The sequence below is a fragment of the Musa acuminata genome, chromosome BXJ3-7 (assembly GCF_036884655.1).
Source record: "Musa acuminata AAA Group cultivar baxijiao chromosome BXJ3-7, Cavendish_Baxijiao_AAA, whole genome shotgun sequence".
NCBI classification, from domain to species: domain Eukaryota; kingdom Viridiplantae; phylum Streptophyta; class Magnoliopsida; order Zingiberales; family Musaceae; genus Musa; species Musa acuminata.
Genome location: NC_088355.1, coordinates 4,960,544 through 4,988,422, shown reverse-complemented (window position 1 = coordinate 4,988,422; position 27,879 = coordinate 4,960,544). Strand labels below are relative to the sequence as shown.

The 27,879-nt window shown below is 39.7% G+C and overlaps 4 protein-coding genes across 6 annotated transcripts; 2 read left to right on the top strand and 2 right to left on the bottom strand.

The window, feature by feature from the left end:
* Positions 1 to 508: 508 nt before the first annotated feature.
* LOC103990436 (carboxyl-terminal-processing peptidase 2, chloroplastic) lies at positions 509 to 10,378 on the top strand. Of its 3 annotated transcripts, none has more exons than XM_065160898.1 (13): positions 510 to 798; positions 1,545 to 1,902; positions 1,982 to 2,131; positions 2,677 to 2,759; positions 2,863 to 3,071; positions 3,524 to 3,592; positions 3,769 to 3,887; positions 5,702 to 5,777; positions 5,849 to 5,890; positions 7,739 to 7,847; positions 8,529 to 8,626; positions 8,694 to 8,787; positions 10,116 to 10,378. In XM_065160898.1, the coding sequence occupies exons 1-13, from the start codon at positions 640 to 642 to the stop codon at positions 10,239 to 10,241; spliced, it is 1,692 nt and encodes a 563-aa protein (XP_065016970.1). In that variant the 5' UTR covers positions 510 to 639; the 3' UTR covers positions 10,242 to 10,378. The 3 variants fall into 3 exon arrangements, with proteins under 3 accessions (XP_065016971.1, XP_065016970.1, XP_065016972.1); XM_065160900.1 differs by lacking the exon at positions 510 to 798 and adding an exon at positions 967 to 1,101; XM_065160899.1 differs by lacking the exon at positions 5,849 to 5,890 and having other exon boundaries at positions 509 to 798.
* Positions 10,379 to 14,059: 3,681 nt separating this feature from the next.
* LOC135643867 (uncharacterized) lies at positions 14,060 to 15,967 on the top strand. The gene is made up of 2 exons (XM_065161252.1): positions 14,060 to 14,513; positions 15,548 to 15,967. Exons 1-2 carry the CDS (start codon positions 14,099 to 14,101, stop codon positions 15,796 to 15,798), a joined length of 666 nt encoding a protein of 221 aa, XP_065017324.1. The 5' UTR covers positions 14,060 to 14,098; the 3' UTR covers positions 15,799 to 15,967.
* Positions 15,968 to 16,715: 748 nt separating this feature from the next.
* On the bottom strand, positions 16,716 to 22,426 carry LOC103990439 (tetraspanin-18). Its single transcript, XM_009409570.3, has 6 exons — positions 22,086 to 22,426; positions 21,907 to 22,006; positions 20,699 to 20,779; positions 20,501 to 20,605; positions 19,806 to 20,003; positions 16,716 to 17,037 (listed from the first exon to the last, which is right to left on the bottom strand). The coding sequence occupies exons 1-6, from the start codon at positions 22,250 to 22,252 to the stop codon at positions 16,975 to 16,977; spliced, it is 714 nt and encodes a 237-aa protein (XP_009407845.2). The 5' UTR covers positions 22,253 to 22,426; the 3' UTR covers positions 16,716 to 16,974.
* Positions 22,427 to 25,076: 2,650 nt separating this feature from the next.
* LOC103990440 (scarecrow-like protein 6) lies at positions 25,077 to 27,879 on the bottom strand. Its single transcript, XM_065161210.1, has one exon. It carries the CDS (start codon positions 27,440 to 27,442, stop codon positions 25,280 to 25,282), a length of 2,163 nt encoding a protein of 720 aa, XP_065017282.1. The 5' UTR covers positions 27,443 to 27,879; the 3' UTR covers positions 25,077 to 25,279.

Genomic DNA, 27,879 nt, shown 5'->3' with positions numbered 1-27,879 from the left:
TATCAATTTTTCTCTGAGAAGCTTTGTTTTCTAAGATACGCAAATAGAAGGCAAAACAGGAAAGCAGCCCGTCGATGTTTTGCGGAAGCATGTAAGCAATTTTCTTATGTAGATGTTTTCGATGCTTTGAGCGAGCTCCTCTTGGATAGCGTTACAGAGTTGTAAAGAGGACTACGGATCGACTCATGCTCGAGGAATTTGTTGCACTTCTCCGGTAGCATGGCACTAGAGTGTCGTTCCATCAGACTTGACTTCTTGCTTGCATTAATACTCGATTCATCGATCATATATGAGCCCGCAGGCGCTAACTAACTAAAAGTGATATACTTGATCATAAAATTCTTAAACAATAAATGAAATGCTTAAATCAGGAGGCCTCGTTTACACGATACTTGTCGAATGAGCCATGTGCTATTGCCTAAATGCCAGTCCCACAAAACGTATATACACATGGATGAAGAAGAGGAAGAGAAAAAACACCGACAGCTTTATCATAATTGGTGGCTTCTTACGCCTCGAGCGAGCGGGCGAGCGGCAAAGGGCTCAATTGGGCCCGCGAATGAACCGATATCCCCATCATCCGAAACAAGAGATCCATAAACCAAGTCTCTTTTATCTTTTTCAATTTTATTTTCAGCTATGGAGGCCAACGTCGCTTCCTCCTCTTCTTCTACCTTCGCCTCTCGTTCGCTTCTTCTCGCGGTCTGCGGCGCTCGGATCAATATCAGCAAGAAGAACGCTAACCCCCATCACCAACGTTATTCTTTCCCCGTCCGAAATCCTCCCGGTTGTCCCCTTGTAAGCAAGGCAACTCCATGTTTTCTTTTGTCACTTCTTCCGCTGCTTCCTTTCGTTAGGTCTTTGGTTTCCGAGTCTCTCTAGTTTCAATATTACAGAGAAGAAAGATCTCGTTGCGGTCTATAATGGACCGGAGAAAATTTTTATTAAAAACTTAGAATCTCCGCCTTTACAAGCACACGGCGTTCCTTTCTATCCAGATTCGGCTGCTTAAACTAGGATTTATCAAGAGATTTGATGAGGAAATCCATCAAATCCTACCAAGATCAACGGATGTACTATGGTCGTGCATTAGGGTCAGAGGTAAATAGATTTGCTGGAGGACAATAGCATACTAGATTAAGTTTTCAAGAGTCAAGACTATCGCAAACCTTCCATTTTCTTCTTTGCAATTTCTTGAATATTTTATAAAATATTTCTTAAACTGTCCAATTAATATTATTGTCATGCATATGAATAAGCTTACACACGCGCACACACACAACAAAAGAGAAAAGAAAGAAAAGAACAATAGATTTCTCAGTAGAAAAAAGCAATCAAGATTATCATAGACCGTAAAGTTTTCTTTTCAATCTTGTTTCTTAACTTTCCATATATGAAAAACGAGCTGCTAAGTTTTCGATTTGCCACACTATGTGTAAATCAACTTTAAATAGGACTATTCTTTTCTACATATGCAACTTAATGTCTCTTCTATCCTACATTACTCTATGGTGTTGCATTTTTTTTATATGCCTCTTTATCAGGTTCTGTGGAAACTTAAAGCCCATAGTGTCAATGTTGGCAATTTTGCTGTCCCACTTCAGTGTGCAGCCTTTGGCTCTAAGAGAAGAACAAAATTCTATAAAACCATAAGAGGTGCTGGTGAAACTTTGTTATCTAGCTCCATTCTACAGACATCATGGGGACTCAAGAAAATACATGCTTGGTATGTACCATCACCATTCAGCTTTGGCAATCTCGTGGGAGTCCATGCCAAGATTCAAACGCTAATAAGTCGGAAAAAGGAATTCAAGCACAATATCTGCATTTTTTTCACTCGCGTGCTCATCACTGCGATGCTTGTCATATCATTGTCGGTAACTATCAATAAGTCACCCACATGTGAGTCAATTTATCCCAACTTAGTGATGCATCACAAGTGTGAATTTGTTGATAATCCTTGTACATGACTTTATTGCAGGGGCGCTTACTGAAGAAAATCTCCTTTTTCTAGAGGCATGGAGGACAGTGGATCGTGCATACGTAGATAAAAGCTTCAATGGGCAAAGTTGGTTTCGTTATCGGGAAAATGCACTTCGCAATGAACCAATGAATACACGGGAGGAAACATGTAGTGTTATGTTGGTTCTTTTTTTGAATCATTCTAAACTGTCCACATTTTTAGACTTTATCATATTTACTCTAGAAACACAATAGCTGTCATAAACTGCACAAATTAATGATGTGTGGAACATGTTTTCTTGAAAGTTAACAAAATACTAACTGTTCACTGTCTTAATCGACATTGCTAGTCATATTATGTATCTAGATATGCATGAAATGCTATTTTAACTGCAGTATCAAGTCAATTTGTTCAAAAAGGAAAACAGAGTATCACTTCACAAGGAAATACAAAGATAGTTGATGAGCTTTAGAAAATGCCAGCTGAAGCTTAAGCTTTCAATAAGACACTGATAGGAAAAAATATCTAGCATGGAGATCACTCCAAATTTAATGCACGCTTCTATTTGGTGACTATGCTCTTATTTAAACCAAGCTATTGGTTGATTATGAAATTCGTACTAGTTCGAATGTATAACAACAGATTTGTTGCTTCATTGGTGTGAGTTGATTTGGTTTGGTTTTTTGTGAAAGCCATTTCATACTCTTTTTCAGATAGGGCAATAAAGAAAATGCTTTCAACACTGGATGATCCTTTTACCCGCTTTCTGGAACCTGAGAAGTTCAAGAGCTTGCGGGTATGACTTTTTGTGCAGAAGTATACAAGCTATCAAAATTGTTATTGATATTGAAGTTCAAACATGTTCTTGGTCTAATTCTGAGATGTAAATATGAAGGCAGTCTGGCACACAAGGTGCTCTTACTGGTGTAGGACTGTCAATCGGCTATCCTTTAGTGCTCAATGGATCGCCTACAGGGCTTGTCGTTGTCTCATCAGCTCCAGGAGGTCCTGCTGACAAAGCTGGCATTGTATCTGGGGATATCATCTTGGCAATTGATGATGAAAGTACAGAAGACATGGATATATATGATGCTGCTGAGCGACTACAGTAAGTATCTTAGTTACAGTTATGTTAAGCTTGACAAGATCTTGTGGAATATGTTGTCACATTTTCGCAATAACAGTTTGCAATTTTTGTTCTGTTGAGCTTCAAGTAAACTGTGCTGAGTTATTCAAATTTTTCGTAGAAACACTTTTTAAACTTTAATTGACATGGTTGAGTGCATTTTGCTTATTGTCAATTTCATGGCCATAAGAAATTTGAATTGTCGATTTACATTGTGAAGAGTTTGCATAGGCCTTTTAATGTTTTATCTCGTTAAATCCTTGTTTATACCATCTCCTTGGATTTTGTCATGTAAACTGTAAATCTGTTATTAAGTGGATTTATATTTCGCTGGCTTCTAAACCATGATATGTTCTCCAGTTCATTGATTAGTTGTTAGTACATAGTACAATTGTCTTATTTGGTTGATTTTCTAATGTACAAATATTATGCAGGGGAACTGAAGGAAGCTCAGTAAAATTAGTCATTCACAGTGGACCTGAGATTAAGGACGTGGTCCTGAGGTAATATATGCACATATCATAATTGATTATTTCATATTTAGGTCTGATGAATCTTATGAGCTGTACTATTCTTAGATTTGTGGTCCTTAGTTAATGCATACATATTTGTTTTATTTGGGCCTTCCAGAAGTCCTATGTTTGTCTAGTTTTTGCTTATATTTAAGAATTATGGCTAGGCGTGAAAAAGTTACATTCAACCCGGTCAAGACAAGGCTGTGTGAGATTACAAGATCAGGAGCAGAGAAATCCAGGATTGGGTACATAAAACTGACATCCTTTAATCAAAATGCCTCGGGTTAGTATTTATATCCTCATAATTACTTATCTGAATGAACTGGTCCAGTCATTCCTTATCCGCAATAAGTTCAACATAAATTGTGTGCTTGAAATAATTAGTACACTCTCTGAGGATAAGTACTATGTCAACTGTCAATATATACCTAAATGTGGCATCAATTTGGAAAAAAGGAAATATAATGGTTTGAACACCACCTTATGCTTTATAGTAATTCAGGAAATTTCATTTTTACTTGAACATCATCTTGAGTTTGTCTCTGTCATTTATCTATTGCATTGTCTATATGTTGATGTTTTATCTGAGCTGGCTCTGATGTTGTTGTTGTTGCAAGGTGTTGCTTACCCAAAGAGTCTATTAAAGATACATTGACAACATGGTCAGTTAATTAGGGCCCTAAGAAAAGCCCTCCTATATTTGGGGCAATAATAACTTACCATATTGCTACCGATGTACTTGATGCTGTCTCACAACTAGATGAGGGTTTCACCATGATGCAAATTAAATCCTGGCTTGAACCACATGCCTGAGTGGTGATGTTTTGATATCATTTGTCATGACCCAAACAGTTCATATGGTGTGCCTGCAACATGGCCCAAAAAATTTAAATCCAAATTACCTAATGATAATTTGCTCAAGTTGCTAGATAAGTCCATTCTTTTGCCTTCACACAGATGTTGATTCTCGAGAGATTGTAGACTGTTTAATGCTGACAACATAATATATCAGATAGTACCAAACAATATGCAGTTGTGGTTCCAGCATATGATGATTTTACCAAATTACCATAGTCAACTTTGATCAGCACCTTGTAATACCTTATGTGCCATAACAAATTTTCCAACAAGTGGAGAAGTTTGGCATGTCAAAAGTTTCACTGTGTATCTCGCAACCAAACTTTAGACATCCTAAAGTCTCTTTTGCCTTTTAAATATTCAGACATGATGCTATTTTTTTTTTCGCTGTACACAACAATCTGTATCTTAGGTCTCTCTATATATATTTTGCTGTTTACATTGCATTTATTCTCATCTAATCATCTTCTGAAATAAAATTTTAAAATGAGACAGTGAGCTTCATTGATAAAATTTATCCAATTTGAGATATAATTTGTTTTTATAATCCCCTTCCTAATTCTACACTACAATCTGCTGAAGGGTGATTGTGGTCAAAGCAACAATTAGCAAGAGAAAGAGCCACTCCCTTATTCACCTTAGTTTATGTACAAGGAACCCTTCCTTATCAGTGATATAAATCAGGCTCATGGATTGGGAGTTTGACCTCCATCATATCATGAAGACTGAAATTTCTTGTGAAAGAAAAAGGCAGCACTCGATGAGCAGAATCGCCCCAAGGAACACTGGGATTTAGAGAAAACATTAACAAAACCATGATAAACAGGAGGAATTATCTGCTGTTTCCATGTTGTGGAGATTAATAGGTTTAAATTATCATCAATGTGTCCCTCAGTTTATCATAATTTTGTTAAGTTATTTAAAACAATGAAAAGATTCTCAACTTGAAGATATGCATTTTTATGTTTCCCTTATGTTTATGGTGGTTTCCATCATGTCTTCTTCTCTGGATACTGCCAATGATATTAACAGATGAAATATCCTTTAAGCAGCTAAGCCTAAATGATGCATCTGTATTTGTCCACATGCTAAACAATTGTCTTCATTCTTTTAAAATATTATATTAATTAATTATTTGCTATTTGACAGATCATATGTGTATTATTCTTGTGCAATCTTCAAAACTTGAATTATTATGTGATATATATATATGTGTGTCTTTGAACATTTTGTGTGCAGGAGCAGTCAAGGATGCCATAGAAACTTTAAGAAGCAATGGTGTGAAAGCCTTTGTGTTGGATCTCCGAAACAATAGGTAATCCTTTGTAGGAAATATTGATATTCTTTGGATAACTTCTGGATTTTGATACACCATCTTTTGTACAGTGGTGGCCTTTTCCCAGAAGGAATTGAGATTGCAAAAATTTGGTAATCTTCTTCAGATAGCTTATTCCTTAAAATATTAGGCTTTATTTTAAAAAAATCGCCAAACCATTTATGAACGCATATAGTCTTGTATCTGCAGCAGATGTAGATTTTTTGTTATAATAGTTCATTTCAGCTACAGAAAACACTGCTTAGTTGTATATATGTAAGGCCTCTTTTTCTAACTTTTTATTGTCTTACAAATTTTAAAATACAATACAAACAAAGAGTCCCAGATTGGGTTCATATCCTCCTAGAACACTGCAAAATACACACATTACAGACGTACATTGCAACTAACAAACAAAAAAACTGCCATTCAAGGCCCAACTACCAACCAGAAACAATTAAAATCAATAAATTTAAAGAAATAAAGCGAACCAACATCCACCAGCCCCATCCAGAAAAATGCTGCAAAGGACCAAAACATATTCACAAACTACTATGTTCCAGAATCTCTTGTAAATTACAGCAGAAAAGTACAAGCAAAACTCCATACTTCTAAAGAAAGAGACATTCATAATCCAATACACTGTAGTCTTCCAGACAGCATTGACAGAAAGCTCTAAGTAGATTTCAACGTCTCATGATAGTTGCCTCAGAATGCAACAAAGGAAAATTAACCTACTGAATCAAGAATCTTAGAGATGATGTAATCAGAGGAAAAATAAATTGCTTGAACAACCTTTTATTTCTCTTCATGCAATTAGCATATTAGCATATGCATCAGCTGCCTTAAGGCCTTTTTTAATGCCAGCAATCAAGTTTTTACTCACATAATAGTGGATAACCATCTATATTCCCGGTTTATTGGTAGATTAGCTCTAGTGAAACTGCAGGACTTGCAAAATCTCTTCCCTGATTTTACTGGTAACAAATAGGTGAAGAAGAAGTGGTTTTCAAATTGGTTGTGAACTTGACATAAATATAATTGGTCTCATTATTCTTCTCCATTGTCTTGTTTATAGTTTTCCTTTAGCAGCCTATTAAAGGGAAAAAAAAGCCTTGTCATGAACTCTATTTTTATGCCAAACAAGGCTTTAGAAGCTGCAATTGGTAACAGGAAGTCATCCATGGGATCAGATCAGTTGGATTGGATGATACAGATTCGAGGACTGGGTTTCATTCCTTGGTTCAACTTTTTAAATCAATACATTGAAATTGAAAATTTAAAGTTTGAAGCTAACATTCATATTTTTTTATCACCACTTTCAAAATTTTGATGATGTGGTACTCTTGTAAAATTTTAATTTCATATATGCACTATTTTATGGTTTTATAATATGCTACCATTTAGTTATTGTATATGCTATTTTATAATATTGTGCTTGCTGATTGAAAATAATAGACACCAAAATCTTTGGTGCTGTTTAGGGTCGGCTATGTCTGATCTTAGATCCAGTCTGATTAGCAATGACTGATTTTCAAAACTATGATGTTAATCTACCTTATACCACCAAGTAGGACTCTATTTGTCCTATATGATTCCAAGCAATGAAGATAATAAAGGAATGATTCTGAGTAGGAATGGATATTACAATTCTTTTGTTCCATTTTTTTGTCTCATGAATTATATTTATCTAGAATATTTTAGCACATTTTGTGCATACTGGTTGCATGTGGACTTCCTAAGGCAGAGATGGAAAGTTTTAATTATCTGTCATGTTATGCTGCATACTGGAGTCTGGACTCTATCTCTTCCTCTTATTGTTCTCTATTTAATCACTATTATTATTGATAAAGTAGATGAAAGATTGTTAAGATATGCACCTTTTTTTATGTGTGGATACCAAGTGCATTTAACCATCAAATGTTGCTATCTTATTTTTTTTGGTACTTGTTGCTCTTTAGGTTGGACAAAGGTGTTATTGTGTATATATGTGATAACCGTGGTGTTCGAGATATTTATGAGGCTGATGGAAGCAATACTGTTGCAGCATCTGAACCGTTAACTGTGCTGGTATGATCTGATCTCTCTACACATCTAAATTTTAAATGGTCTCATGTGATTCTCTCCTGAGATCTTTATTAATAGTTGGATAGTATTATACTGCACAATGAGAGGAAGTGTTGCAAAATTGATAGTGGACCATATAAACTGAGAATTTATGTAGTTAATATAATTATTTTGATATATCACCCTTGTCAAAGACTGAAATGCAATGGATATATTTGTCCCAGTCGTAGAGTTGTCATTATAGTGTGGTCAGACAGATCAAGAGTCAAAATTTTCACTATGATTACACACATCATATTTCCTAGAGATAACTGTCTGGATGCTTCAGGATCATGTTCAAATCAAATAAGCTGTCATATGTATCTTTGTGATCACTTCAATGTAGAACTAGGAAACCACTTATACACTTTGTCTCCACAGATGTTTTCGTTTTTGTTAGTGAAACCCCATAACATTAAATTATAGTATTCTGCAGCACTGCAGTTTGGTTTTGCAGGATGTTATATGCTCCTATGTTTCCCTATTTTCTACCTACGTGTATATATTTTTGCCAGTCAGAGTGTTCTTCTTTGATTATATGTTAAAGCGTTGGTCTTTTTTTTTCAGCTTTATTGGAAATGGAGGATTTGTTAAAATTTTCTTTTCTGTCGATAAGTGTGCTGTCTTCTTTACTGAATATGTTAGGTGAACAAAGGAACTGCAAGCGCAAGTGAAATATTAGCTGGAGCACTAAAGGACAATAGAAGGGCAGTATTATATGGGGAACCTACTTTTGGAAAAGGGTAATTACTTGAATGAGTGCAAGAATTAAAAGTGATTCTTTCCAACTTACTTTATGTGCTTGTGCAGAAAAATACAGTCAGTTTTTGAGCTTTCTGATGGCTCTGGATTAGCTGTTACAGTGGCTCGGTATGAAACCCCTGCTCACACTAATATTGACAAGGTTGGTAAGCTGCTGTATGCCCATCCACTGCCCATCCACCTCTTCTTTTTTTTGTTTTTGTTTTCTTTTCAAGTGGGAGGGATGAAATACTTGATTGCTTGTCAGCCTTAAATATCAAATGGGTGTTCACCTAGTGATATAACTTAGTATTGTCTAAATTGGATCTAATTTGAGTTTAATTATACCTTTTTGGCATTTGCATGGATATTTGTCATAATTTCTAAGCGTTGAGTTACAGTGGAATTAGAAAACCAAATAGAGTAGGAAAGTCTCTATCAAGCAGCCTTCGTCTGTTCACAATTTTCTAAAAGGATCCAAATTTGTTAAAAAGAAGGGATCAGCTGAGAGAAATAAGAATTATGTGGTTTATTTTGTTTTTGTATCCCATGATAAAAAATATTCTTCGATTCACTTGTAGGAGTGCTTGTCTGGAAGATTAGCATCCATACTGCCTTGTAACTTGCATGTATCCTGATATTTGTCTTTAATTGACACTAATCTGCATTATAAAGCTTGGACTACACCCCATTCTGATTCCCCTACCTTGATTTTCTTACCAATCCACTCATGATTGCTTTTGCTTAGCACACTCATGATCAAGATATTGCTTTAGTGTACACTAATCCGCACTATGTTCAAGGAATTAGAACTGGATGGCAACCAGTGCAGGTTTTGGGCTTCTTATCAGGAGCGAACCTAGCCTGAACCAAACCTGGAAAGGCCTCATGTCTAGCATAGTTCTTAAGTAATTAATTTTCTTCGGAAAAACAATTTCTTGATGTGTTGCTTGTGTAAGTTTGATTCAAATTGACCTGATCTAACTCATACAGACTTGACAATATTGTAATGTACTGTAAACCTAGTAAACCAAGTAAACTGTGTTCTGAAGAGTAAGCAATAGAATGACAGTATTGTGACATACTGTTTATTGAATATTAGTGTAATCTGATGGTAGGAGAGCAAAGTTGATATTAGTTAATGATGTTATGTTTTCACTGGCTTTATAGAGTTGTTCTTCTTTACCCGTCCACTAAATTTATTTCTTTCATGGGCGTCAGTTAATGTTGTACCGGACACACCCAGAGATATCTTGGCTTTCCAATTATGTATTTGCACAAGTGGTTTTCAAATTTATGTAATTTTTACTATTATTCTTTTTTTTTTAAACTTCATTTCAAAAACTCCTATTTCATATGTTTGAAGATGTATGATGATAAGTACTTATTAGCAAGAAAGAAAGAAAAAGAAAAACGGTTTTTATCATTACTAAAAATTATGGTTGTTATGACTTGTTGCCTTTATATACTAATAACAAAAAGCTTGTTCAGGTTGGCATCAAGCCAGACCACCCCCTTCCAACACCTTTTCCGACAGATGAAGAAGAATTTTGCAGCTGCCTCAAGGATCCTTCCTCTCCTTGCAATCTTAGTAGTTCCCAGCTATTTTCGAGATGACGGAACTGAGCTGCTTTTTGCCCTTTTTTTTCCTTTTTTTTTCCATTCATCATATTCAGTAAGATTTGCTTGCTGCTGTTGTGAAGATAATGTGATATTCATGATAATCAATTTATGTTTTCTTCTGTTTTCTTTTTCGCATTGTCTTGCAATTACTGGTGCAGACTTCACCATGCGAAACCTGTATATTTCTTTCCAGCATTTATTTCTTATATGATGTTCACCCACTTGTACACTCCACTATTCAAATCTGAATTCAGTTTGTGTCTATATAATACTTTTCACGTGAATATTCAGTTTTGTGTTTTTTTCCTTTACCTTGTTAACTGACAAGGAGATCCTTTTCGTTGCTCTTAATTCCACTTCGTTTTTCTGTAGGGTTCCCATGCATTACTGAGAACTTGAATCGTACTTTCTTTTTTTTCTTCTTTTTGTGTTTACCATATTCGTGAAATTCCCCAATATTCCACCTTTCTCCCTTTTATTTTAAATTTTTTTAATCCCTTTTCAGCAAGAAATTCATGTGAGGGAAAATAGTGAGATCACTAGGTAGACATATAGTAGTGATGCAACAAGGGGAGATAGCTTTGAACGATCTCCCTTGGACTTTTATCTATGTGGGCAAACGGGCAAGGGTAACATAGGTATTTTTTCTTCTATGATATTCCATGTGGTGGTTATGTATTAGATGATGATTGATTACTAATATATTCTCTATCATTTGTTTCCTCCCCCCTCTCAAGGCATGCTTCGAAGCTCTTATTAGGGGGGCTCGAAATATGACGTTCAGTTCATCCGACATGAGAGCATTTGAAATCTCCTCTCACGGGTTAGATTTTCCTGACTAATGCCTCATGCAACAGTGGAGATCGGGCTTCTCGACCTCTACGCCTCTAGTGAAGGCAAAGGTTGGGCGTCTTGACCTCCACGCCTCGGGTGAAGGCGGGGGTTGGGCGTCCCAACCTCCACGGCTCATGCGACGACAAAGGTTGGGCTTCTCAACCTCTGTGCCTCCAATGGAGGCAGAGGTCGAGCATCCCGATCTTCACGTTTTAAGCGGAGGTGGGTATCCTGACCTTCGTGCCTCGAGCAGAGGCAAGGAGGTTGGGCCTCCCAACCTCTGCCTCTGTCCTTGCACAAGGCGCAGGTTTCGAGAAGCCTGACCCCTACTTCTATAAGAGGTGTTGAGGTCGGGATGCCTAACTTCCACCTTTGCTTGAGGCACGAAGGTCGAGATGCTTGACCCCCACCTCTGCTCAAATTATGGACACTCGACCTCCACTGTCACACAAGGTGTGAAAGTCAGGATGCCTGACCCCGCCTCTGCTAAAGGTATAGAGGTCGAGAATCCTAACCTCCACTATTGAACGAGGCGTGGAGATCGAGATGCTTAACCCCCACCTTCGCTAAAGGGGTAGAGATCATGAAATCTGACCTCCACCATCACACGAAGTATGGAGGTCGAGATGCCCAACCCCTACCTTCACTTGAGGCATGGAGGTCGGGACGCCTAAACCCCACCTCCGCCAAAGGTGCAATGGTCAAGAAGTTCGACCTATATCGTCACACGAGCCATAGAGGTCACGACGCACAAACCCCACCTTTGTCCGAGGTGTGGAGGCCAAGACACTCGACCCTCCTTCTGCTCAAGACATGGATATTGAGATGCCCAACCTCTGCCTCCACCTTTGCTCGAGGTGTGGAGGTCGGGACCCCCAACCCTTGCCTTAACTTAAGGTATTATTCAGGAAAACCCAACCTGTAAGAGGTGATCTCAAATGCTCTCATGTTGCAAAAACTAACATTATTTTTTGGGCCTCTCTAGCAAGAGCCCTAAAGCACACTGGGGGTGGAGGGGACAAATAATAAGGAATATATTAGCTGTGAATCATCATCCGATACATAAACGTCATGTGGAAGCTATTATGGAAGGAAAAGAGTCCAAGTCACTCTTGTCCATCTGCTATGTGGACAAAAGTCCAAGGTAGATTATTCGAGGCTATCTCCCTCCCGCTGCCCATGTAGACAAAACACTAGAAGAGAGACGTTGGAATGATTACAGACTATCCCTTCCAAGGTTGGGTATAAAAGATAATCCCGATGCTACGTCGAGGACTCTCTTTTCGAGCAAAAATCCATATCCAAAAAGAACCTTGGGTTAACTTAAGTGTCGGAGGGATCGGGTTGGGAAATCTCCACTGATATCGATCTTAGTATAAGTGATGCATAGAGAGCTCAATGCTTCCACCTTGGAGCCACCTCAGGATCACCTTGAAACGCCTCGGAGCTACTTTGGACACTCATGTTTGAATAATGACGAATTGGCTTAGGCATTGACGATGATTTTTCCTTGAATGAATATGAGATTTAAACTTATAATCTTACACGAAGATTTTACCAACTAAACTCAAAATATTATACGAGACAACGAGCAATGTTGGTAGTTAATTATATTGGTGGCGAGATACATTTGTCAATTTAGACGTTAACGTCCTAACACGGAGGTCAGAAGCAGAAACCAGATAGATTGATTGACGTCACGGATGACGGCACCACGATGGGGGCCATGAATGCAGCAGCCATTACCATATGACAACTTAACAGCTCATCTGATGGACCAACGTGGAGTGTGTATGATTCAGCGTTCCATGCGACCAGTAACCCTCTTCTACAACTTAAACACTCTTGGATGATCCTGCGGCGTGTGGTTGTCAGATGTACCAATCTGTTGCCGGCTGCAACATTTTTGGTCATTATTTGGTGTTTGGACGCCCCAAACCTACGCTGTACAATAGCTACATTAAGGCGAATAAGATCAACAAGGCATTATGGCAATGAAAACAACATGGAGCCTACTGCGTACATCCACTTGAATCGAATAATGACTGCTAAACCACGACATGGATGATCAACGTAGAGCTGTAAATTTGTGGACCAACTGATTTGTGTTCCACTCACTCTTATAGCTCTTTCCATTTTTAACGCTCATCTTAGTTGTTCAAAAAAGAAAATAGAATATATATATATATATATGAAAATCCTTCTTTTGTATTTTTAGTAGAACCATGCATCTTCTTTTATAGATGAAAATCACATGTTAAGCAAATCCAAGATATATATATATATATATATATATATATATATATATATATATATATATATATATATATATATATATATATATATATATATAATCTCTCATTAAATTAAATCCTAATGTAGCCGGAAAAGCATCAAAAGCTGAAGTTAATTTCAAATCAAGTTTTCCTCATAATGTATTGTCTCTTTTTATTTCTGATGAACAGAGCTTGGATTGTTAATATAGTTTTTTTCTTTCGAAAAAAGAAAGGAAGAATGATGAAAAGAAAAAAAATAAAGGAATATAGATAAACAGATAGATTCTGCTCTCTCTCTCTCTCTCTCTCTCTCTCTCTCTCTATCTATCTATCTATCTATCTATCTATCTATCTATCTACGATTCATTCAGTGAGTGAAGTATCTGTATCTCATGAAGCGCGCGAAGCTTCACGCGCTTGTCACCTACATTTATCACCATCATGGTATTGTTAAGGCATGCACAAAGACCAGTACAGCGTGCAGGCTCTCTCTCTCCCGTCCACGAGATTCTCTCTCCATCGTATTTATGTCTCTCAGCCCATCACTATCGCCTCCATGCCCACCATCTCCATGTAACCACCCCTCCAGCACAAATTAAGAACAGCGCATATAGGAATCCAATGAGAGAAAGCCCCCTAAGCGGAAGAGAGAGAGAGAGAGAGAGAGAGAGAGAGACAGAGAGAGAGAGAGAGAGAGAGAGAGAGCGTGTGATATAGGCAAAACACAAGCCTCTGCAAGCAATGGGTGGCGTCATCAGCCGGTGCTGTAATAACAGCCATGAGTCGAACGAGGAACTGAGAGGTCGAGTTGTTGTGCTAGAAGAAGAGATCAGAGAGATGAAGCGCGCAAGGGAGCGTGACGCTTGGGCTTACGAGCAGCGCTTGGCGGACTTCGCCTCCAAGGAGGAGGAGTGGAAGCGAGAGATCAGGAAGAAGGAGGAGGAGGAGGAGGAGAAGAAGATGCTGAGCAAGATGTCGAAAAAGGACAGGAGAAGACCATGCTTGGAGATCTGCGAGGATGACAAGGAGCGGCATTTCCTCGTGGAGTGCATGGAGGAGGAGCAAGCGCGACGGGAGGAAGCGGTCGCCAAGTGGAAGCAGCTCTATCTCACCATAAAGACCGAGCTCGATGATCTCATCCAAAGGACTCGTGAAGGTGAGTGTCTCCGCCAATTCATTCCCCTACGCCATTTGTCTGCAAGATTAAGTCCTCTGAGATAACTATCTATACTTTTCATGGTAACCTTGTCATAGAACACACTACACACACACACAGAGAAGAGAGATTAGAGAGAGAACACACGCATAAACCGAGCGAACTCTTTTGCATACCTTCGTTCATGCGTTTCGACAGTGGATCAATGTGCTTGGAGTGGTTGGAGGAGCACCACCAAGTTGATGTCAGTACTTCTGATGTATCCATTTATTTAGGGCCTTCGTCAGAGCTGAAAGAAGACAAAACAAACATCAATAGTTCCCATGCAGCCTTGTGGATCAAAACTTGCAAAACAATAATCATTTCCAAAACTTTTTTTCCTATTTTCTTTTGCAATCAGTGATATGTTTGCTGAGTCTTCCTCTGCTAAGCCATGTATGACCCAATTATGAGAGTCCAACGTCCATGTACATGAACGTACGACCAACCTCCCCCTGTTCTTCACAATAACTACTCATTAACTTCTTTGTTACCATTGACTCGATTGTATCACTGACTACTATCTGGGAACAGCAACAGGAGCTATAGTGAATTGAGAGAATCAAAAAACATTTATCTTGTGACCATATCCGACAACTAATTCCAGGAACTCGTAGTTCTTTTCTACCTCATACCTATGACAAATAAAGCAGATAATATGTTGTAGTTCCATTGTTCGTCTCACGAACTCGATACGCTCCTCTGCGTTCAACATGAATGAACGTATCAACTAATTAATTATTGCTGTTGTCTTATCTGCACTTCTTTGGACCACACAACAGTAGTTTAAGATGCCATGTGACACTTTCACCATGCTGCCCTTTTTGCCTTGTCCATACCTTTCTCTCTGCTTCGAACATAGAAGTTGAAGGATAACATTCATTAAGTGAAAGGGCAGCGGCGTTCTTTCTCATACCTATATTATGTAAAGATGTCAGTTCAAAAAACAATGGGTTATAGAGCATAACATTCATTAAGTTTTGGTTCCTTTGCAGGTGAGAGATTTGGATGGGGAACCGAAGAAAGCATGATGGAACAGCTACAGAAGGATTTAAGAGACAGGGAGGAAGCAATGGAAACACTAAGATCGCACATAGCAGTAATGGCAAAAGAGGCGTCCAAAAAGGATAGAGAAATCGATATTCTGAGGCAGAGCCTGAGAATACTCAGCTACAGGCAAAAAGGTGTCAGTAGAATGAACCTGCCGAGAGGCTTTTGCTCATTGGCAGGCGGCAGAGATCAGTGAATTAAGGATATGACACGAATGGTAAGATTTATATCAGAAAATCTGGAAAGAGTGAGTGGTAAGACTCCACCAAAATCCGTAACAGTAACATGTAATGTAAAATTAAACCTCTAATGTTGTCCTATGAATATTAAAATCTTCATTATTACAGGATGGTGCTTTTCAAGGCTTCCTAATTTTGTAATCTTTCTGAATTTATAATGTTTGGTTATAAGATTCAGTTCATGATACTTACATCAAAATTCCTTTACGTTTTACTCCTCCAGACATGTTGCTGATCCTTCCCAAACTTTGTCACCTGAAAGATTACCAAGAATAACTGACATGCAAAACAATCAATCAGTCTCGTGAAAAACGCATGCTCTATAGTGTTTCCTATTGTTTCTTTATTTGGGTTCAGATGACAGAAAGTTTTATGACCAAAAGCAGAGCATACATTTACAAGCTTTTTGTCTATTAGGACTAGAAGGCTACATTGCACAGCATTGCTATGGGAAATGAGAAACCATTAACAATGTGTGCCACAGTTCCAGGCTAAGGGGGAAAAAATATATTGCTCTATGTATATAAGCAGAAGAAGGGGAAAAAAAAAACCAATTTCATATTTGGGAGTATTTGCGTTAAAAGATGAGATCAAACAATGGAGATACACTCCCTTAAGTGTAGAACAATGCACAGAGACCCCAACCTTTCCGCTGAAAGAGAGATATATCTCTTGATCCCCCTCCAGAAGCAAATTTGCTAGCAGGCAAAAAGAGGCAGTTGTTAAGCTATATAATCTCAATGGGTTACAGTTCCATTGAGCACAACAAGAGTCAGCCAAGAATATAGTGCTGCTGCTGCTGCTGCAGAAGTTAAATCCTTGACACCTAACCTTTAACGGTTGCCAGAGAAGCAACAACAGGCAGAGACACCCATAAAAGTGCAAAGGTCCCCAGAAGCCTGATTGTTGTTCAGAAAAAAAGTTATGCAACAAGATATCAAAGCACTCTCAAAGCACTGTGAGAGACAGCGACAAGATATTAACAGCATGATACCCAGGGCAACATAGAGAATGGATATGTTACAAGGGACTCCACAATTTTACCTACTAACAGATGGTTGGTTGCACACACATGCCGAGTTTCAAATCAAACTGCTTACAGGATGAACCACTATCTTCCGATGTTGATGTTCTTATGGCACTGGGGGCTTCAGGTCCACAGCATTGGGTGGCAGTTCATTTTGGTTCAACCCATACTACAATAAAGCAAATATTAAGTTGTAAGAGAAAAAGGTATGAAGCACGGAGGATTCAATTATTGCATATGCGGATACAGTATATCTTCAAGATATACAAAGATACCAAACATACACACAAATACCCACTCGGTGACACATAAAGAGGGGAACTAAAAAATACACATTTTTCTTTTTGTTGGAATGGTATCATGTACAAGAACATATAATGTACACAATCTATATGCATTAGAATACAACCATCACCGAGAAACTACTTCAAACACAAATATTCGCAGTTGACTCGAAAGTAGATACTTACCTGATGCATGTATGGGAGTTTTTCTACACGAGCTGATATTTCCTATGTATTACACTCCACTACAAATAATTCACGAACAAATTGAGATGACACCTGTATGTCCTCATGTAGTCAAAGATGTTTAGGTTCATATTATGTTTCTTGTACAACCAGCAGATGTTTTCATAATAGTAAGATAGGTGGTGAAGGTGAGATTCGATCTAATCAAGATCTTTATCAACTAAGCTGGCTGAAAGTCTAGATTATAATAATCTGAACATAGTATATGAGAACCTAATAACTGTCATGTCCAAGTTAATACAGGAAAACAGCAGCCGATGGTGAAAACAAGAAACTTGGATTTGATATTCTTTCCTGTAGGCTGACCCAGACCCCAAACCATGTAGACTGACTTCAAACTATGCACATCCCTGCTCATATCACATGTTAGACTAATTGGAAGCATCATAATCAACTAATTCAATGCATGTCTCATGACCATCTCTGAGTCACACTTAATTGATTTCTACCTCTCCTTTGTAATATTTTCTTTTACTACTTCATGTCACTGACATGTTTGATGTTTAGAAGCACGTATCAGACAATATGTCAATGGAAACTAGTACGAGGACTTGACAAAAAATTGTGGTTAAGTGCGCAAAACTCCCACCAATGCAGTGTGACCAGGTTTGAGGTATGCTGACCTTGGTCACCTAGGTTGCCAAAAAAGAAAAAAGAAAAAAAACAACCTTACCATGGTGCTAAGGCTCATCCTCTAGTACAAGGACTTGATAAAGAAAGCATTCTTGATTGTTCCCATAAAATTCCTTCCTTAATAACATAATTCAGATGAGGATATCAACTTCGACCAGTTATATTTGATAGGAAACAAAGATCTTGTACACTGTTTGATTGAAATATATTTGTTAGTTGATCAATCAATAGCAATAACAGCAAGGATGTTGTTTTGCAATAGGCATTTCCAAATATCTGTTGCTTCAAGAACTCTCTTTTTCATTACAATATGTGTTTTCAAATTTCTGCTGCATAATGCACTCACTTTTTGCAATCCACATAAGTTTACAGCCCCGCATGTATGCCTCCGACTATACACTACATTTTATCTCCAACAATCGATGCACTACTATACGATTTCCATTACTCCTAATGTATATTATATTGCTACGGTCCAACCTCTCATTACACTGAGGATGATCATCTTAAAAGGTATATTCACTTAACTTACACAAAATTTTCAGAAAAAATTAATCCTCTTGTTTCTTCCATCCATTTCTCATGTAAACTTGAAACAAAACATGTACAATCACAAAAAGAACATCATTCATAAATCTACTAGAAGATATATCTCTCAATTCTCTAGTGTTAAATGTTTTACAGAGTTATTGGCTGCACCATCAGTTTCACTATTTCATATATGTTGGAATCCAAAAGTTCTAGAGGGTTCTCCATGACTATAGATCACTTGTCCATTTTATGTCGTCTAATCAATATAGCTGCTGCTTATAAATTTCTTTTGACCCCCTTAATGAATCATTTCTGCGTATGCCTCCAGTACAACCTACATTAGGAAAAGAAAAAAGAGACAATATGATAACAAAATATTTAAGGTCATTGGCCCTCCTGCACAACTATTAGATATTCAGGAACAATAGGAAGTTAGCCATTAGGTATGCTACTGACCATTTGAAGCTGCAGATCTGAATAGGTATATACCATCATGCCAGACGCTAGTATGCAATGAACTTCTATACTTAAATGATCAGTGGACTTGGAAAGAACCATTAAGTTTAACCTATGACCATAAGATAGAAGTGGATTTTTCTCTCCTTTTGTCAAGGGCAAACAAGCATCTTGACAAAATTTATATGCAAGGTGGAACACCTTGATTTTACTGCTTCATGCTTCTTTACCCATTACCAAGGTATTATTGTCCTACATGTCCCCTCTACTTTCCTTGCTGAATCAGAAGGAGAATATTGCTTTCCAAATCATCTTTGTATCTGTGTCCATGCATCATATATCAGGTGATTCAAGGCCTTACAGTGCGTTGAACTTGATATGGTTTATACAATTGTAGAAAGCCAAGCAATAGTCGACAACTAAATTTATCTATGATCAATCACCATAGAGATTCTCAGGACTCTTAATAGTTATCCATTTAAATGCATTACCTATAATATACCACATGATATTAGTGTGATCATCTATCTTCTTATTAACATATAATATAATATAGGAAACCCATGCCTATCTTATTCATATAGAAGATATGTATTAAATTTTGTCTGTCTTAGACTGGCTACATAATTTGTTTACCTCTCATACACTCTATTGAAGCTACCACTGCATAGTCAGTTCACTAGAACCAAACATTGTTATGGATTACTAAACATCTACATTAAATCCTGACATGGTCGACATCAATCTGGTGAGGACTAATACATCAAAACAAAAATTGACAAAGTACCTTATGTCTCATTCTAGAACTCCAAGTGTCAGAGTGAATTCCTTTGTTGTCAATGGAGGTTGTACCATAAGAGGGGCCACCACCCTGTGGGTGAAGAAGTGGTCGCCTTATTACAACAAAATCTTCATCACTGTCATATGCATCGTTTCTGGGTTGAACCAAGGCTCGCAAAACAAGTGTCAACAAAAGACAAAGTGCCTATACATAAAACAAAGAAGAATATGTATCAATTGTGAAAAAAATGATCTGATGGAACATAAATATGCTTCTAAAAAAATTGAAGTCGATATCTTAATCAAATGATGTCAAGGTTTCATAAGAAATATACTGACACACAAACCTTTCCTCACGCAAGGTCAAGGTTAAACTCAAAAGCCACAAATATAGTGGATAATAGAAGCATCTTGAAGTTGCAAGTATTATTTTTATGTAAACCTAAAAATAAAAGGGCAGACTAGAAATAATATGTTTTTCAACAGATATCAGTCCTTGTTCAAGTTTGAAATGACTGCTAGACAACTAACTTAACCTAAAACATAATAAGTGTCAATGTAACATCAACAATCAATCACGCAAAATAATAAATTGGCCCAGTTATTAAGTATGATAATTCGTGACTTAAAAATCACGTACAAACTGCCCATCATTCAAAATGGGATCTAACAATTCGAAACATATACTAATAAGAAACTTGCCTGGATAGCAATCACACTCACAGCAACCCATTTGAAAATATCCATGTTATCTTCTACAAATTCACGAAGATTTTTTAGTTCTCCAGTGGAGTCATATGGAAGATCCTGTGAACCATGACACATAGGACAGTCTTATAATGGAATATTCTTACTATATTAAAATATGACTATGACTAGATACAAAAACTAGAAAGTTACCTCTTCCCAGTGCTTGTTTAGCAAAATATCACCCATCAAAGCTGCTTCTAGTACAATGAGCATGGTGGATAAAACCGCATACTGTTGTTCATCTATGTTAAGGAAGTCATGCAAAATCATTCACATAAATGTACATATACTATTGTGCTCAATCATGAAACTTATAATGCAAAGAGAAAAAGTGGCAGCCAGTGCCAGAACTGTGACTTCAGTTACACTTGTCTCCAAGAATGGCCACGACCGAGGTGCATCGTGAAATGAAAGCCGATCCTTTGTATATAGTTTTTCTAGTTACTTCTTATTAGTTCATACAATCAAAGTTATGAAATGAACAAGCAAGATTTACTTCAAACAGTATCTCAATGCAACTAACAGCAGTGGAATTATAAAATCAGGTGTTTGGTAGATTTCAGAAGTCAGAACAAAAGCTAACTAACAGCAGCAAGTGAAGGAAGTCAAGTAACTACACAAGGAAGGAGTATGGCAAAATGCATTAGCTGCTCAATGCAACTAAGTCTGCTGGACTAAATTGTTTCAAAGGCATTTGCACAGGCAGGATTTTATTTTGTTGAATTTGAAGGTAGATTGTATTCAAATCCATGCTGTATTTTCCCCAAAAAGACATCAATATAGAATGAGCAAAGTTCAGTGTAAATATTGAAGGAGAAAATAAACTGCATGAAGTTTAGGAAATATTAAACCAGGAATTAAAAGCAGTCATGATGAAACTTATGAAGCATGGACACAGATACAATACGACTAAGACACACAACTAAACTGACAAGTTTATACGTTTTCCAATACAAATGAGATCAAGAAGCAAAGGTGAAAATTACAAGTCTATACTGTCACCTTTCTCAGTGGTTCACTATTAATGTTGGTCTCCTTGGGTATCCAATAAAATTCTGCAACGGTTTCAATTATTTAGCGTATCACCAGCTGATAGTTCATTTATTTTCCGAGAAATGAGAATAGAATAAAAAAAGGTCCACTAAGAAACAACTTTCACGACATATAAAAAAGGGCTTCACAAATCATTACTTTGCAATTTACCTTAACAAGGAGCTCCATATATAAAAATGTTCGGCAATCAAGTAACCAAACCAAAAACTGTGGCTTACTGAATTCAAGTTATGTCCGATTGAAAATGCCACTGCAGAAGGAAATTGAGGAGAACTAAACATGAATACCCACCAATTGCAGGATACGAAACAGAGGCAACAGCCGTTGACTGCCTCAGCAGCGACATATCCGGTAAACGAAATCAGACACAGGGAGATCCCGACACCCATCGACGCACACACGAACCTTTGTGTTTGCCAACAAAAACAAACAATCAATAGAAGACGCTCAGTGAGTGTTCCAGAGAAGAGGGCATTCAGTTTACCAGGGGGCGGAAACGTCTCGGAGATCGAGGACAAGATGCTTGTGACGATGCCAACAATTGAGTACCCATATGGAGTAGATCAACACGGAGACGCCGACGAAGGTCTGTAGGAAGTTCAAGAACTTGAGGGCGAACGCCAGGCAGCTCCGGCAAAAGCTGGGACGCATCTCTCTCCCTATTGGTTATCTTCTTCTCAAGGGTAAGATCGAGAACCCTAAAATTCTCGGACGAGCGAGCTGGGAACCCCCACTTGGGTTTCTTGGAGGATGAGAAAGGTGAGAGGGAAGGCTTTGCTTGGCATATGATTGGAGAGAAGCGACGAGGAGGAGAGAGAAGCGACCGCCTTGTCTACCCTTTTGTTTCAGTCCAAGCGAACCGCGGGTCCCGGTGGGCCCCACACTGATCGTCCAACCGGTACATTTTCCGGTTACGAAAGCAAATGAAAAGCGTAGAATAAGAAGGTGCCAAAATCGGGTCGTCGGGTCCGCTGCCAGCTGTCCTTTACGTGTTGTTTTTGTTACGATAATAGGACGAATTCCTTAAAAAAAAAACTTTTAAATTTTGCACATTTTAAAAAAATCTTATAGAAATAATTTTTTTCAAAAAAAAACATTCTTTCATGTTGGCCACTATCCTCCGTCGAATCACCGATGGCTCTCTTTTATCCTAAATAGTCATCTATTGCCCACAACATAAGCGTGATGATGTGCAAAGACGATCGACACTCGTGTCGTCGATCACGGGCAAACAAGAAGAGGGGGCAGCTCAAATGCCCTCGACATCGGTTTGTGTGCCTTCGTCATGGCTCGGAGGCCCCTTGTCGTCAACCATGGGCAAGAAAGAGGAGGGAGCATCCCATGTGTTATTGTTGTCGCCTACAAGCCTCTCTTACTATCAATCGTGAGTAAGGAAAGGGAGGGGGCAGCTCATGCGCCTTCGTTGTCGCTTGCAAGTCCCTCTCGGTATCGATCACAAGCGAGGAAGAAGAGGGGGTGGTTCGCATACTCTCAACATTAATCATTGGGGAGAGAGGTGTAGTGGTTTGCCCGGTAGTTCTCCCTCGTACCATCAACCACATAAGGAAGGAGAGGAGGGTGGCCCGTGTAATCTCATCATCAGTGGTTGAGGGGAGGGAGAGGGGCACGGCTTCATCGTTATCCTCGGGCAAGGAAGGAGGGGGCATGACTCGTGGGGGCAAGAGTGGTGCAAGGAGACGTGGGTAAGGGTTTAGGACGATAGTAACAACATCAACGGAGACAACGATAAAACGATCTTTTCACGTGACTAGGAGATTAAGCACATGTAATTGCATGGCAACTCTTTAAAGATTAAGCACAACACAAGCACAAGAAGAATGATTCTTTATGCTTGACACCACAGCCACGAGGACCAGATAATTCCGCCTGTAAAGCAAAAGGCTACCACGCATTGCAGAGGTTCTCCATAAAGCACAGATTGTTCACAAGTTTTATATTGAAAAGAAATTTACTGCAATTTTTAATTGTGCCAATACCATTTGGAGCTGTATCCACAAAGTTCTTTTTGATGAGTCCTTTGTAAATGGATGAAGAGATCAAATCAGCTGATGATCCACTATTAACAGGAAAACATAGATTTAGGATTTCATCTCTTCATCCTAACATTCCATACAACCATACAACAATTATGCAGCTGCATGCAAGTTTAGAAAGAACACATAATAAAGCAAAGTCCATTTTTTTAGCATGTTGATAATGATAGAAAGAATTACTGAAATCACAACAAAATTTGGTAGCTCAGATCACATGGCAGATAAAAAATTGCTTACTTCTTAATAGAATTTTCATCTCACTTGGTAAGATGAAGGTACTTCCATTGACAAACTAACAAGAAAACCTGAGTGTAATTGGTGGAAGAAAACATCCATCAGGAGCGAATGAATTATAAGATGTAGTCAAAATGTTTTCACTCCAGTAGGACAAGAAAAACACCCCTTTACATACGAGTCATAGACGGACATAACAAATATTAATGTGATGCAGATGCAATTTATATATAGCCAAGAAAATTCCTTAGATAAAGATTAAAACTGTATACTGAGAAACCTTATTGTAAGTTTTTGTATCTAAAACCAGTTAAACATCACATCCAACTTTAAGAATAATTTGTGACACTTAACAACCACATGAAGAAAAGAATTTGGCCCAGAAATTGACAGTGCCAACCTACACATTAAATTTTTTTCTGTAGTATTGATTTTGATAATACATTCTCAAAAGACTTGTGAAACTAGATATGCAGACGGAAGAGACCACAGACAACATCACATCATGTGAATATTCATTCGGAAATGCTCTGCAAAGGAATGAGAGATTAAAGTAACTAACAGGCGTTTGAAGAGTAAAGGAATTCATCTGCTACATTGATTTAGACACTGGTGTTAACTGTGTGCATTTCCAACTCTGGTTTCTCAAAGTGTGGTTGCACTCGAAGTATCACACACATAATTGACCATCACAGGCACATAGGGACATGACGTGTTCCTTCTTTAAGCTGGACAGAAAACTTACCATGGCTAGGTATTTGTAGTCTGATGTTACTCTGAAGAAACTAGCAAAATAAGCATGACACTTCTTGCAAAACCTACGAGCACTATGTTTGGCAAATACAAGTTTGTTCTTGTGCTATATACTGAAGCACGAACTATAATAGTTGCAGAAACATGTTCAGTAGCTGAGGTGCTATATATCCCAAAATTATGTGTGATCAACTGATTTGTAGTTCAGACAAATAAATGACTTGACATCGGCTTCACTCCATAACCTATCTATGTGAGATGAGTTAGAATGTACATGCACTTCGATGCATGGTAATTCTGAGGAATCTACACTATGCAAGTTGATCAAAGTTTTGCATCATGATAACACATGGAAAGAACATTCGATCTATTGTACCACCAAGATACTGTAACATTACTATCCATGTCCACAATCATAAGATTAAGTAGAACTGTTAAACTGTAAAAGACATTCCAGTTTGTTAAATGCCTTCGTCAAATGGATACAATGCAAGGCACTGGCAAATAATGTCATATTTGACGATAGAGTAAGTTGCTGACCAGAACTAACATAGTTTTTGAATCAAAGCTAAATAGAGTTCAAGTTACATGCATAAGAAAATTCCAAGATGACATGCCTGTGAGAAAAAGAGCTCCTTCAGCAATTCCATGCCGATACTGATATAAGTTCCCCATGCTGCCAACAGAGGGAAAGTGAAGATTGGCGCTTCTCCACATGGAAACCCCTAACCAGCACCCTCTTCAGAAGACACTCTGCTTGCATCTCTGTGAAGTTGCTGAATTGCATAGGCACAAATCCAGCAGACACAAATAGAGTTCTCCAAGGCAGCACTTTCTCCGACAAACAATGGTGACCTAGAACAGCACTTTCGACCCTTGGTCGCACTAGGAACTGTTCGAACTTGTTAGCTGCATCCTGATTGGCACCTGCTGCATCAATTGAGTCGAGGAGCACTGTGCATGACTGGAATGCATGGAGGATGTGATGAGCAAAGGGCAGGTCACTGCGATCACATCCATGATCAACCGAGACCAAGATCTTCGGGGAGAGCTGCTTCACGAAATCTATGAGAGTTGGGAAGGGTGGGCGAATTGCGCAACCTACAGGGAGGTTTATGGCAATGGCCTCATCAACAGCAGAACACCTTCCGAGGAGAACTGATGGGTCGAAGGGGTCGAGACTAAGGAAATTGAATTCGAAGGGGATGTTGAGGCTGCCGGCAAAACGGCACAGGTTCTGGTGGATCAGATGGAGCTCCAAGGGGTGGTGGGTGCAGGGCGAGGTAAAAGCCGATATTTTCAGGCATGGAGTGGCAGCCATTGTTGAGGACCACTGCTGGGCAAGCTCCTGCATGAAGACTGACCACTGCATGCCGACCCCAATGTCAAAGTCGATGATGTGGATGCATCTCGCGCCATCAAGCGCCTCCAAGAGGGGTTGGATGGAAGTGAAGATGGCGAATTGGACGATGGGGGAGACGTCGGAGAAAGTCTTGTAGGTTCCAAGCTTGAGCACAACGTCCAACGGCGTCAAGATTCGGTTCGGAAGAGGTGGAGGTGGGTGGGGGGAATGCCCAGCGAGGAGGTGGAGAGCCTCCTTGAAGTAGAAGGCGGACCGCAGGAGTGGCTTCCCTACGGGAAAGGGGAGCTGGTGATTGAGCCGCGCCAATATCCCTCGGGCACTGACGGTGTTCCCGACCTCGATCAACTCGGCCGCCTTGAAGAGCTGGTCGCTCAGTGCCTTCTGCTCCTGTGCCACGGCTGCCGCAGCAGCGGGTGCCTCATCTCCGCTTGCTAATTTGGGTTTTGCCGGTCCTGGTTGAAGCTGGCATGCAGATGCGTTGAACTGCTGAGAGAATCCCGGCTGCTGGGGCTGGGGCGGGTTGGGGCGGCGGAGTTCAGGGGCACGGGAGATGGGGAAGGGGTGGACGGCAGGGCGTCTACGGGGAGACGAGCCAAGATGCCGCGGTGGCTGACCCCCATGGTGGCCGGTGAACTGATGCAAAGGGAGGAAGAAGGAAGATTGATGCGGGAATCGGGCCTGCTGTTGCTGAGCTAAGAGCAGGCTCGGGCAGAGGAATGGCTTCCCCTCCGTGGATTCTTGGAAAAGGACTCTGGGCTGTGTGGGAGATAGAAGCACGGGAAGGGTAGTCGCTGCGGGAGGAGGGAGGCAGGAATTGGGATTCACACTTCCACACCCAAAGGTGGCACCACTGGCAGAGAGAACAGAGGAAGTCGGCGGAAGAGGATTAATGACTTCCGCCGACACCGAAGCACCTTCTAACACGAGAGCTGGATCGAAATGCGATCGGGTGCCACCATGGCCAACAGAAGAGGTGTTGTCGGCTTCGCTGGTGATCCACCGGAGAAAGGTCTGGTCTTGGCCGATAGAGGCGGCCTGTTCCAAAAGCAAGGCCTCCCAGACGCCACCGAGGGAGCACTCCTCATCAGCGGGGACGGGCAGGAGTTCCTCCTCCCTCCGGGCCTCTTCCGCCGCCGGTGGAGTGGCGGAGTCCGAGCCGTCGGAGGAGGCCGGCCCTCCGCCGCCACCGCCGCGGGTGGGGTACAGGGTGGAGGCGGAGCTTGGCGGGCTGGGGCTCCGCAGGCTTTCCAGAACCGACCGCGGCTCCAACACCAACCTTTCCTGGTCGTCTGCCCTCTCCTTCCACCTAGTATTACTATTGCTATTATCAGCAGCAGTAGCAGAAGAAGAAGCACACCAAAAGAGGCCTTCTTCGCCTTCTAAGACCTGCAGAGGAGCCCCCTTCTCTTGGAGAGAAAGGGGCATCCCTCCTCCCATCGAACAATCAGCAACACAGCCGCCACTTCCACAGACTCCAACAAAAATCCCGCTACGATCTCCACCAACAAGCACCCGTACCCACCTGAACTTTGTCTGCAACCTGCTGCTACTCTCCTCTGATGACGGGTGCTGAAACTAGTGCAGCATTTTTAATCCCGACTGAGCAGAAGCTCTCCAAGATCTCTCTTTTCTTACCTCGTCTTCCCCTCCAAGATCAATTCTCCTCTCCTCTCCTCATCGGTACATGGAACGAGATGCGACGGGGTGGCGACGGAAGAGAGAACAAAGGTCGGAATCAAGGGAATGAGGTGGAACCGCGGAAAAATGATCCGCTATACCTTCCTCTCTCTCTCTCTCTCTCTCTCTCTCTCTCTCTCTCTCGCGAAGAAGAATGCGTGCAACCTCGGAATCAAGGGAAAGGTCGTCGAATGCTT

Coding starts and splice junctions, on each gene's coding strand:
- LOC135643867 (XM_065161252.1), top strand. CDS start 14,099: ATGGGTGGCGTCATCAGCCGGTGCTGTAATAACAGCCATGAGTCGAAC. Junction 14,514..15,547: donor CATCCAAAGGACTCGTGAAG/GTGAGTGTCTCC, acceptor GTTCCTTTGCAG/GTGAGAGATTTGGATGGGGA.
- LOC103990439 (XM_009409570.3), bottom strand. CDS start 22,252: ATGCGTCCCAGCTTTTGCCGGAGCTGCCTGGCGTTCGCCCTCAAGTTC. Junction 20,606..20,698: donor TAAACAAGCACTGGGAAGAG/GTAACTTTCTAG, acceptor CATGGTTCACAG/GATCTTCCATATGACTCCAC. Junction 20,004..20,500: donor TGAGTGTGATTGCTATCCAG/GCAAGTTTCTTA, acceptor TTTTATGTATAG/GCACTTTGTCTTTTGTTGAC.
- LOC103990436 (XM_065160898.1), top strand. CDS start 640: ATGGAGGCCAACGTCGCTTCCTCCTCTTCTTCTACCTTCGCCTCTCGT. Junction 799..1,544: donor ATCCTCCCGGTTGTCCCCTT/GTAAGCAAGGCA, acceptor CCTCTTTATCAG/GTTCTGTGGAAACTTAAAGC. Junction 2,132..2,676: donor GAATACACGGGAGGAAACAT/GTAGTGTTATGT, acceptor ACTCTTTTTCAG/ATAGGGCAATAAAGAAAATG.
- LOC103990440 (XM_065161210.1), bottom strand. CDS start 27,442: ATGGGAGGAGGGATGCCCCTTTCTCTCCAAGAGAAGGGGGCTCCTCTG.